The 13034-nt window shown below is 40.5% G+C and overlaps 1 protein-coding gene across 2 annotated transcripts in view; it reads left to right on the top strand.

The window, feature by feature from the left end:
- Positions 1-6191: 6191 nt before the first annotated feature.
- The window catches only part of FUT9 (fucosyltransferase 9), a 94605-nt gene continuing 87762 nt past the window's right edge, over positions 6192-13034 (top strand). Inside the window, exon 1 of one of the 2 annotated variants that reach the window (XM_079298795.1) lies at positions 6192-6392. In XM_079298795.1, the coding sequence (XP_079154921.1) occupies positions 6248-6392 (145 nt within the window). In that variant the 5' untranslated portion in view covers positions 6192-6247. The remainder of the gene's footprint in view (positions 6393-13034) is intronic. The other variant, XM_079298796.1, reaches the window with a different exon arrangement.

Here is a 13034-nt window from a genome sequence, read left to right on the forward strand (position 1 = left end):
AAGTTTCAATTGTTATATGCAAGTAGATTTTGTCCCTATTCTTTCTCTAATGGTTCATAAAGTATACAAGTGATTTATATGTTTAACCTCAACCAATATAAACAGTTCAAAATAGTGTCCTACTTTCTCTGCAATTTTTCAAACAATATTTAAACAATAATTCACCATTATCTGTCATGAAAACCTTTGACCTCATATATACTTGCAGTGGAGGTTTCCTAAGCTCCAAGTGTTCTTTTTCATCACATCTTCTGCATCTCCTGTGGTCAGCACAAAGGCAGCCTTTCAAATCCTTCTGTGGGTTACTAACTTTGGCTTGTCGACATGTCTACATACACAATCTTTTCACGGCTGCTTCCCACTCCATTGCATATTTTGCCAACATCAAAGGAATTTGAGGCTTTCCATATGTCCCAGCTGTCCAGCCCACGTGATTATAGGATTTGAAGCTGATGCATTGTTGTTATTGCTAGCTACTAGATGGAACCATGTTGGTGGACCATGATCCTTTTGTCCTACATATTGTAAGATGTGAGAACAAATGATGGTTTGTGACTCCACACACCTTATAGTCCTTCCAGACTAATGAGAGAAGCCAGGAATCTAAGAGAACAGTGAAAAAAAAAAAAAAAAGAGTCAGATCTATAATTAATCTTTAACCGTTGTAACTGATACTGAAGAAAAACACTCTGAGAGAATAGAGGATTAACCCTCACATGGGCAAGAAGGCTTTTAAAGTTTAATATGTCCCTTCAAGGACACTGTAAAATGAGTTACTGTGGAGTTAAATGTTTGTACTTCTCTTCATTAGTTTGGTCACACACATACAGATCAGCCTGTTCTAGTGGAAAATGTCCCTTTCCAGCACAAGGAGGGTTGCTACCGATCTGTAAGGTCCCTCCCAGCTCAAACCATTCTCTAATTGACTTTAGTTTCAAATAGAAAACATGCCCATTTTTCCAACTGTATGCTCTGCCTAGCCACACTGGGCTCTCACATGAAGAGGCTGTATTTCTATTCACCTCAGTGTTAGCAGCAAAAATGGTCAGACCAGCTGGGTCCTTATTTTCTTCCAGTAATGCACCCAGTAACAGTTTCTACATTCTACTGCCAGTTCCAACTTGAAATTCAGCTATGCCTACATTGCAGATTTCTCTGGACATAGACCTGTGATCCACTGATATGAAAATGTCTTACAGAAGCTCCTCTTAGAAGCATATTCGCATTTTAAAAAGAAAAGCTAAACAAAACAACCCACAAAAAACCCCAGAGCTTTTAGCTGTTAAATTTGTTCAGCTGCTTAGCTTGTTTAATTCAAAGGCAATCAAGTAAAGTATGCAATACATAACTTTCACAAGAGAAGCCACATCCTTTTTTAGGAAGATTTACTGCTATGGCACACCACTGTAGGAACAACTTCAAACCATTCCTAGTGAAGACACTGCCCTTAGTGAACAATTCTGTTGATGATACACAGAACAGACAGAGTTTTCAACCTAGTTGTATTGACTTGGTAGCACTGGACAATTTTCAAGAAAATTGGTAGATTTTTTGTTTCCAAAACCACCAGATTTAACACTGAACTAATATAGGAACAAATCTGTTGAAGTTTTTGTTCTTCCTTTTTCCTGTATTGAGCTTCCTTTTAGTGTACCATCAGTGAAATATATATATATATATATATATATATAAGGTATGAACAGTATAATACTGGTGCACAAGATAAGAGTCAAGGCAGGAAAGAGGCAGGAGAAATCTATAATTAGATTTTTCTCAGTGCATCCATCTTCATTTATCCAAGAGGCCAAAGTCATTATTATTTACTCAAGAACCTCCTTGGAGAGCAGAACTGTAAAGATTTACTGGATATTATGAGAATCTGTAAGTATATTGAAGTTCCTTAGTTCAATTATTTGTCCCTTTTACACTTGATTAAAATGGGAAGAAAGTTGTACCAGTGTCTGTATGTTTGGTTTCTGATTATATCTTCCCTCTCCTAAGTTGTTTCTGTAATAGAAAAGGAGTAACTTTAATGTATTTCATTTCTTCTCTCACACTTTTTACACCAGCTGAAATAAGCTTGCTTGTAAAATTCTTTGTATTTGGTAAGAGAAAACGACTAAATTTGCTAAGAAATTCATGACAGAAAGTCTTAACTAGAATAGTTGCAGTTTTCAGAGCCATCCTTTGAGCTCAGTGGAGTTTGAGGCTTAGATGCAAAAAGGTCCTTTTAAAGACAGTGCTACTTCATACCAGTCTGGATTCAAGAACTAAGTCCTTACTTTGTCTTGGCCAGTTAGAGCAAAACACTTTTTCAGGATCAGTCCTATGAGTCATAGTGAAAAAGCATTTAATTTTAAATTTTAAATCTGATTGTCCTGTATAATGTGAAACTGCTGTTTAGCAAACAGCTTTACTTAACAAAAGTGGAACTATGCATATACACACGAAAAAAACCAAACCCAAACCCCAAAGCTTCACAACAGATTACTCATTCTCACTTAATCTTTGTTTGTCCTTGATAAAACATAGGGCAAACAAATTTTCTGTGAATTACAGAAAGCTTTAATTTACCCTACTATCTACATTTCCATATAGAAAATATTTTTCAAAGTGATGTATTTTATTTTCTCTAAAATAAAGACATTGACAGTATAAAAGTGCCTAAAAAAGAGAGAATTAAACCCGTCAGATGTCAGTGTGTTTAGAGCACAAAGCTCTTTCTCAGATTCAAATATTAGCAATATTTTGTGTTATTTGTTTAACTTAATCAAACCCAAAGCCTCAGCCGGGGTTCAGTTCTCACTGTACAACACAGTTCTTGTCCCAGTCTAGAATCCTATGCCTTGTCCACAGCTTTGCAAACTGCATCAAGTCCCTGTGCTTATCAAGGTCATTAAGGCTGATTGCACAGCTCCAGGTACTGGCATCAGGCAATCCAGCTGAGAAACAGGGCCAAGTCTAAGGCAAGCCATGACTAATGGGTGTCAAGAACAGCAAGCCAGAGGATGATAGATTTTAAAATTATTCACTTAACCCCCAAGCCAACAGTCAATTACAAATAGTTAAATACACATGGGACTCCCACAAGCATTGGGTTCTGGGTCCATTTAAAATGCATGGACAAAAAGAGGAGTCCTATCCTTGCAAACACTGATGGGACTAACATTTGGAAACAACATCAGTGGAAGAGCACACATTTATGTATAGCATGTAGGAATTTCAGTAAGCTCTTAAATATAAATATTCAGATCATGTTAGATAAAAGACAAATCTTTTTACATGATCTTGATGAATATCAACTTTTGCAGTTGGGGAACTGATTGAGAATGGAATTGTTTCTTTTATTTTTGTATTATTGTTCTGTTTCTTTTGACCCTGACAGTATCGTGCTTTTTTACTTTTAAAATATTTATTAGTATCCACATTTTCCATTATGTGGATAAAACCTATTACTGTTCTCTCAGAAAATATTTTGGAACCTTCAGAGAGAAGACAGCATAAGTGTATTTCCAGTGTAAGGTGGCAAGCTCAGCAGCCAGCATTTGCAAAGGCAATTTATATAGCAACAGTATAATCACAAAGGGCTTACATTTTATCTTCAATGAGAAAAAAAATATTTACTGCAATTACAAATGTTTTATAGAAGAGATGAAAGCTCATATCTGAGAATATACTAGTTCACTACAATGACTTTGAAATGAAAAGGTCAATATTTGTATTCTTCATAAGCAAAATGCTGCTATAATTTAAAAACAGCTAAATCCTTGTACATAAACATAAACCCTTGCACAAATATATAAAGAACATGCAAGAATCTCAAGCAAAACCTGTAATTTCCTGAAGAACTGACCAATTTTCAACAAAATAATTTTGGTGAAAAAGATTTCTGTCGGCATATACGAGCTTGCTTTAATGCAAACTGAATTTGTAGTCAAAGATAGGAGAGCTGAAGCCCTTCATCTGAGGAAAGGCAGGACCTCAACAGTTCATTTCCTATTCTAAATTTCAGTGAAAAAATTGTTTACACTCAGTCTCTCATTTCTCAGGAATGACTCTAACTACCGGGCTACTATTACATTGTCTCTACTGAAGTCATTCATCAACACTAGAGAGCAAGTGAGAAGCAAGTGAGAGCCCAAATCTTTCCCACTGCCCAATTTCCCTTTTCTGACTTCTTCCATTTCTCTTGATAGCCTGGATCCTGTGCTGGAGAAGGCAAAGAGGAGGAGGGAGAGGGAAAAACACAGGCAAAATACAAAAATCTGCGAGTTAGAGGGCTGCTTAGATCTAATCCCAGGACTGAGAGCAGAGAAGAAAAAAGCACTGAAAGATTAATTTGTTCAGTTTTTCTGCAGGCAGCAATGGTTCAAAAGGAAACATTAAGATCTTCTCCTACTGACTTTAGTGATGCCCCAAACTGGACCTGTAATTTCCCTTCCCCTTCTTTTTGTATTTGGTAGCTTGGTTGAGCCTACAAGGACAGGAGACATCCTTTAGCCAGGGTCTGTAACCTGCCTTCTAGTACATATTTTTTGCCAACAGCTGCACGGAAACAGAGAGAGGTCCCTGACCTTCTCTGAATAATCTTATGAAAAAGATGCATATTTTAGTACCTTTTCCTACTCCCTGGGAGTAATTTTTCCTGTTCCCAGGGAGTTCTCACTAGAATAACTGCACTCCAAAATACATTCACGCCAACAGTAAGCTCACAGTGGTTTGAACCAATTCCCATCATGGTTATAGAAATATTAATATCGTCTACAGTGAATTTTGGGTCAGGCCTCTCTTTCCGAATAAACCTGCTAGAAGACCAGACCGACTCTCTAAGTGACTCTAGCCCTTACAGCAAATCAGCAGTTTGTGGAGCTACGTGGAAATCTACCCAATCTCTCTCTTTCCTGGCTTCACAAGCGGGAGCTGTTGATACCTGCACAGCTCCTGGTACAAGGCAGAGCAGGAGAGCACAGTAAGTTAATCTGCAAGCCATTCAGAAACGTCTAGGACAGAGACAGTGACACCAGGGAATCATATGTCTGCACTGAACATCTAGTAAATTGTTTACTTGCAGGGTTGATGAGAAACGTGCAAATGAACCTCTGAAGCAACTACTTGTCAGGTAAGGATACTAATGTGCTCTGATAAAAAGCAGTGTGCTCTCATCATTGCAGTATCTTTTCCCCAAACGTACTTGCAGCAGTTTATCAACATTATATAATGCAGGGAGAGTTCAGGGCAAGGATAAAGAGTTGATAGCCAGCTTTTGGTGTGCTTGTTTATTTGACTCACTTGATTCATAGGTCTCCTCTTTACACAATGTACTTTGAGTTGTTTTTTCCTTTATTTTTAATCATCAGTATTACTCTTGATCCTGAATAAACATCCAAGAAATCCTTTAGGTTTCAGGAGCAGACTTGAAAGACTGCTTTTTAAGAACTAATCCAGCATGGGGTTTATTTCTCATACAGTCAATGCTTGTTGTATTCTATGTTTCCTCTTGTTTACCCCCTTTTTTCCTACCACAGATCTGTTTTTTTCCTCCTGCCGTATGGGGGGGGGGGGGGGGGGGGGGGGGGGGGGGGAACCAAACCAAACAAAAAAAAAAAAGCAGAAGAAAGGAAGAGTAGGATAGGAAAGCTCGAACAGTGCTTTTTTTTTTTTGGTTTTTTTTTTTTTTTTTTTTTTAGGAGTTGTGGGGGCAGTGAGGGAGCGGGCTGGGAACCTGCTGCCCTTCAGAGGGGCAGGTCGCCCTTCCCGGGAGCAGGGAAAGAGGGGAGGGGAATGGTGCGAAAGCCCGGCGGGAGCAGCATCACGGCTGCCGTGGCCCCGGGGAGCTCCGGGGACACCCTGCAGCGAGAGGGACCGCGGGGGGACGGAGGCTCCGCGGCCCGGGGAGCGGAGCGGCTGAGGAATGGCGGGAACCATGGATGGATGGATGGATGAGGGATGAAGGATGAAGGAGGATAACGGGTGGAGGGGTGGAAGGATGAGGGAGGAATGGATGGGAGGATGCGGGATGCAGGGATGAGGAGAGAGAAGAGGTAGAAGAACGGGAAAATAAAGGGATGGAAGCGCCGAAGGACAGAGGGCTGCCAGAGAGAGCGCCCGAGCTTCCCAGCTGCTCCCCCTGCGCTGCGCGCCCCCGCGCCGCTCCCGGTCCCCCCTCCCCGCTCCGCCGCTGCGCGTGCCCGCGCCCGGGGCTGACTCTCCCTCGCATCCTCCTCCGGCGGCGGCGGCAGCGCCGGGGATGGGCAGCGAGAGCGCGCCCAGGAGCAGCCCGGGCCCCGCCGCTCGCCCCTGCTCCCGCGCCCGCTGCTGCTCCTGCCCCGCAGCCCCCCGCGCCCCGGGGGCAGCGCCGCCGCCGCGCCAGCCGCAGCCCCCTCCTCGGACGGGTGAGTCACGGGCCCTGCGCCTTCGCCCCAGGAGCACCTGCCCTGCGTCCCCCATCCCGGAGCGGCCCCGGGGATGAGCGCGGGGGGAGCGGGGGGCCCGGGGGAGGCTGCGCACCCCCTCCCTGTCCCCGCCCCGGGGGACCGAGGGTCCCGGCCCGCGATCGCACCCCCGCCCGTGCGGGAGGTCCGCGGGCAGCAGGGATGTCCCCGGGGTGTGAGGAAAGGGGCTCCCGCCCCGCTGCCCTCCCCGGACACCGCTGCCCGTTCCCACAGGATCTCGCACAAGCGGGCACGGACACCCCGACAGCGCCGCTGCCAGCCGGGGCCGGGACACCCCGAGCCCCCTTCTGCCGCAACCCCGGGCACCCGGGCAGGGGGCAGCGCCTTAACTTTTTGCAAGGGTCCATTTGGAGGTGGGCAGGCAGGACCCAGCCCAGCAGGACTGGCGGCTTCCCCGGAGCCGCCCGCAGGGAGGTGGCGGAGGTCCCGGTCCCCTCCCGGAGCCGCCGAGCGCGGCCCTTCCCGCGGGGCTCGGGGCGGCTTCGGGCAGGGTCAGCGCTCAGATGGACTTTGCTAACACTCCCTCCTCCATTACTAAATAAATAAAGTGCCGGGGGAGGCGGGGGGGAGGGCTAGGAGTCTGTGCTTCCTCTGCTTTCGCCACCCAGAGCCGCGAGTGCAAACGACGGGATGCTGCCTCTGAAAAGGGTTTTCTGGTTTTTATGTGTCATGATGCACACGGCTGGTGGTAGCTAGTATAGTAACTATCTGTATCCCAATAGTTCCCTGTCGAAGGGTTGTTATGGCAGCAGCGCTCCCCGCTTCTTTCATTTTTTTGTCTCTGGCACAGGGTAATGTTAACGACCTGGAAATTGCCTTAAATAAAAGGGGGGGAAAAGGAAAAAAAATTAATAAAGCAGCCTCTTGTCTCTTTGCCAAATAGACAACAAGTAGAAAAATAAGATTCGCACTCAATCTTCACTCCCTTCTCCAGAAGCTGGTGCTGTGATAACACTAATGACTGGAGGAGGCTGGGGGAAGATGTCATTCCCTCCACGCCTAATTCCTGCTTTTTGCTAAATTTTGTTGAATTTTTTCCTTGATTGTGCCTTGTGCTTCTTCATGTGTTTTACTGACACTTTTTCGTGGTGTTGTTTCTTACTCCCGAGGATTCCTTAGTCCTGTGTAATGCTGGGTAAGGGATTCAAGTGGTCTTGCATACAAGTAGAGCACATCATTTGCAAAACCTTGCAATTCTGTAGTTTTTGCTTTTCTGTACAAGTCACAGGATGATAGTTTTTTCCTTGTAATGCAGTGAGGAATCTCTCTGAGACTCATCTGAATGGTTTCAGCTGGTGGCAGTCTCAAACAATAAAATTTAAAGGTTATTGTGGAAGTGAGTTTCTCTATCACCTTTAATGGGCAGCCTATTCTCAGTCAAAACACATATAGTTCTAAGGGAATCACTCTGATTCTGATTTCAGTTCAGCCAGATTTTGGAACACAGTGTTCAAACCTGAAACTATTGAGGGGTATGGATGTTAAAAACACGTAAAATTGGTAGCAGGATATACCACTTGGACATTTTTACTCTGCACTTTTGTAGACACCATTTTTTGTCTTTGACCAGAGTTTGCTTGGGTAGAGACTGAGCAGTAAATGATAAGGACAGAGGATTTTGTCCTGGTAGCCCCTGCATTTTGATTTCCACCAGAATATTTGAAGACTGATATTGATACTGCAAAATGAAATGTTATTGAATTGTGATATCTTGTTTACAATTGTACATTTTGAAATGTTTGGCTTATCAGTAGGAAAGCAACATGTAAATGTAAACATGTAAATGTTTATTTAAGGATGAAAAAATGCTGTCCCAGGGTGATTCATGTGTAGAAACAGACTAGATTCAGGTTAAATAAGTGAACTAAAATAATGTAGTGCAAGTGATCCGTAACTAATTTTCACTCTTTATAATGAAAACAGGCACTCTTATCTTCGAGTTGGAATTTAGAGATGCTGGAAGAGATATGAAAAACAGCAAAATACATATCTTTAATGACAGATAAAACTCATGAATAAAGATCAGATATTTCTGAGGGAATGCAAGCACATTTCTTAGTATAACTTTGGTCATGATTCTGATCCCAGCTAAATCAGTATGAGATTCTCCCCAGGCACTGCTGTGAGCAGCATCAGAGAAAGACCTGCTATCCATTTTTGAGGAATGGGGACATGAAAAGATCATTTGTATTTTTCCCCATTATCATCACTGGAAGGGTTTATTTTGTATCTTATGTAGAATATTCCACACTTTACCCTCCTAAGCAGTAGTCAGGCCTACAATTCTTACCTGCCCACACAGCTCAGATAATTCTTGTGAGAAAGAATAATACATGTTGTGCTAGGGGCAGCTTTATTGTGATCAAATAATAGTCATGTTTACTGGAAAAAGGTTTGACTTTGAATGATATTTTCATATCTGTTACCACTAAATTTTCATGTTAGGGAGTGGGAATAACATGTTTCTTAAAATGGCATTATTTGCTGTTAGGTTCTGGTGCGAAAGGACTAGATTAATTTAATCAAGATGGAGGGTAGTTATTTCTATCTTTGGTGATTAAAAATATCCTTACTGATTTAAAAATAACTTTAAGTCGTAATGAAGAAAAGACAAATTTGGACACTCTGAAGAGGGTTCCAAATAAAGTTATTTGATATAAATGAACCAACAGATTGCACTTTTTTAACACCAGACAGAGATAAAATGAAACAATAGGGAAATCTGGCAAAAACTAGTCATCATGGGAAAAAATACACAGTATAAATCCTGAAAGACATGCAAAAATTGCCCAAGAGACCCCAACGTTATCTGTTTGACTCCCTTATGGAAGTCAAATGAAAAAAGCCCCATTGACTTCAGTAAACATTGACAGCATGAGCGTATGCTAAGGGAAAAGTAATTCAACCAAGTACCACGAGAATCCAGAGTGATAGTTTCTAAAATCAGATTAGAAATGTATGGGCTTTCTTCATTTGGAAGGAAGTCCTGATTTCACTGAAAATGAATTGGAGGCTTGCTATCTATTTTTGGGGGCCAAAATGTCAACCTGAGAATAACATTTCGAGTAGCTTTTGAAAAATGTGGCACTTTATAGTTAATCTGGTTTCAATTGATGTGATATTCTATTAAAATGATGCTACTTTTGCCAAGCTCAAGTTATTAATTAGTTATTAGTAATGGTTTTCCCTTTCTTTTTATATTTTTTTAAATGTCAGTTTTTAGAAATGGCAAGAAATACAAAACAGTCTTCTTGCAAGACTGCACTCATAAGCTGAATAATTCAAAGCCTGTACTGTCATAGTGGAATCAAATTTTTAATATGATGCTGTCAAAGTCATAAAAAAAGAAAATCAAATGTGACATCATAGAAGACAACATATATAGCTGACATGACATCTGAATGTTTTAATTTCCCCACGTTATATTTAGTGTTCAATGAAGATAGACTTTTCTTTCTTTCCTTTGAGGAAACTCTTAATACAACATATTAAATACAACCTACTGAAAACCTACTTTATTTTCATAAAAACATATGCAAGTTTTGTGAAGATAAGCCCTGAACATAAAGGAGATGCAATCATTTAAGAGATAATGTAAAGCCTTCACTGGGAAACAGAATTGAGATAATTTGTGGCTGATGAGAAAAATTACTGTCAGACAAATTTCCTAGAATATGGCAGGTAATATTTCAGCAAAGAACATTTTATTAACTGTCCTAACTACTGATGAACCTCTGTCTAAAGAAAGAGATAAAGGCACCCTTGCCCTCAAAAAATACAGCAATTTGTTTCTGCAGAAAGAAGCATTTTTTCTGCCGTATTTCTTCCTAAATTAAGTATATTTAATGCCAATGAAAAGTGCAAAGTAACAAATTAGCAGAAGTGGAAAATGAAACTGTTTTCACCCAACCTTTGTGGAGCACAGGAAGCAACAGTGCAGTGTGGTCACCCCAGAATGATCAGCTATTTCAGCCTGATTTGGCTGTAGCTTCTTGACATGGAGAAAATGTTTGCTCACCGAGATCTTCCAGGTGGCTAAGGACCAATTTGCTCCAAGTGATCAGAGTACTGAGGAAATTTGTCTGGAATGGGATTTTAGTTGGTAACCTCAGTCCCTGCCTTCCTCAAAGAAAGCAGCCCTGGCTGTGACTCCGTGAGGGGGTCCTGCAAGGAGCTTTCAGAAGTGCCAAGTGCCTGCTCAGGGTCCTCTAAGAAATGCAGGGAAATACCAGCTCATTTCACACAGGCCACAAACCAGCTTTCAAATCTCAATGATTTTCCATCACTACTGCATGTTGGCTGTATTTGAATCAGTGAACTAGAGGTGAAAGGCTCCAAAAATGTGATTACCAGTCCCCTGGGACATTTAGCTCTTCAAGGATAGCTTACTAGAAACACTTGTTTGTATTTCAGAAACTGGAGTAGAGAGAAATGAATTTAAAACACACAAACATTTTTATTTTGTTCTAAGAAAGCACTTTCACCATTTATTTTTGGTTTTATTTTCTTTGTTTTGTTTTATTTTATAGAGAGACTGTAAACATCTGATATCTGATTCTGGAATACGTACATAATCTGTGAGCATATACCCTCATAGATTCGTATTTCCTTACCATATAATGCTGCATTTTTGATCTGACAGTAGAAAATTATTTAGCCATACACTCCCATATCTGGATCTCCCAATCTAATTGAAACATTCTAATACTAATGTTTGGAGTGTTGGGTTTTCCCCCTCACATCTGCCACTAAAATATCAAATAAATACATAGATGTAAAAACAAGTGTAGACTAAATAAACATCTGTTATCATGGATTTTTATGTAAAATGGCTTATTTTGTCTAATTTAAGCCTAGTACTCTTTTGGGAAAAAAAAATCAGCTTATAGTTATTGTAATCATTTTATGTTATAGTCCAAACCTACTATGTAAATAATGCTACTGAATTAAGGAAAGCCACCAATACTGAAAATGAATATTTAATTAATAATCCATCTGTTCAATGGTGTCTCATCTTTTCTACAGATGTCTTCTTCCTCTTAGTTTATCCAGGACAGCTACTATAGGAATTTCAAACTGAGAAAGTGTGTTAGAGCTGAAATTGCAGGAAAGCCTGTTTTCCATTCCAGTGTTAGAATAGAGGTGAGAGGCAGGTATCCATAAGGTATAAACTTTGAAGATCACAATGACATAAAGCATATGCTTCCTTCAAGATTATTCTTCTCATTGAGGCAACAAATATGGGCTTTTAAAAATATGGAATATTGGGGGGAGTGGGCAGTGGGGTGCGTATTTTGTATTTTTCAAGAGCCTTTATTTTTAAAATTTAGCAGCATTAACTTCCTGTGTGTTCAAAGACTTTCTTGAAATGAGTCACCACATCTTGTGAAGTCAGGTACCAGCAGCAGTAGCCAGAGCAGATTACTAACCAAGGACAGATGGACGCAGGTGGCAAGGAGACCATGCCAGACACCACAGGGTGAAGCAGGCTCACAAAGCAGCAAAACCAATTTTCTCTGTTTATCAGAACAACATTTCAAACACCTCCTTTTGAAATAAAAGGCACAGATTCAGAAGTCCTCAAAAAACAGATTCTTCACTAAAATGTTTTGGATAGAATAAAAGGTATTGTATGTGTATTGTAATACACATACCAGCATATCAGAAACAATTTAAATATTTTTTTTCTGAGGTTTGTTCTTTTTTCAAACTAAAACCAGCAAAATTATTTGAGTTATGGGAAGCAAAATGTGTGGAACTCATACTCTGACAGGATAAGATTTCAGTAAAGTTTCTTCCATGGCTTAAGCAAGAGAAATAACACTTTCCATAAAATTAAGGTTGCGGTGAATGAAAGCATCAATCCTAAAATTATTTGTGTAGATGCAGAGCATGGGGAATGTGTGTATTCCAATAAATTAAATGATCATGTACATCAAGTTATTAATGTGACAAGTACTTTGTATTTATCAGGATTGAGTCCTTGCTGTTTGGCAAAGCAGTGAAAGTCATGTCTTAGAGGGAGAGGGTAGAACTTTTGGTAGAAATTGATCTGGAATTCTTCATCATGATTATTTTTCAATGGAAATAGTTCATGCTTTGAAATTAGAATTGGCATTAGTGTGAGTCAGTAATAGAAGGCTACTAATTTAACTTGAAAAACAGAAAAACATTAAGTTTTGCAATTTAGAATTTGAAATGGGAAATGTTTTACAGCCTCTACTGCTGAGTATTGCATTTAAATTGAGTGAGAGGACACCCAACTACACTTAGAAAGCAATTAAATTATTGCCTATATGTTATGTTTGGAATAAAATTTATCAGCCAAGGCTATCAACATAGACTATACTGATTTTATGATTTATTTAGGCTGACAATAGAAGATTTTCACAAACTAGCTGCTTAGGACTGTTATTCAGCAGTTCTAAATAGCCGCAGTTTAAAGGCCAATGTTTAAGCATAATGAAGTAAGATTGCTCTGACACAAATGCTAATTAGTTTCTTGAAACTACCCGACTTAAAAAAGAGTTTTTAAGCAACCTCATTTAGATGAATGGAGAAAGAAAATGCAGTAGTATCCAA

This window comes from Erithacus rubecula (assembly GCF_903797595.1).
Source record: "Erithacus rubecula genome assembly, chromosome: 2".
NCBI classification, from domain to species: domain Eukaryota; kingdom Metazoa; phylum Chordata; class Aves; order Passeriformes; family Muscicapidae; genus Erithacus; species Erithacus rubecula.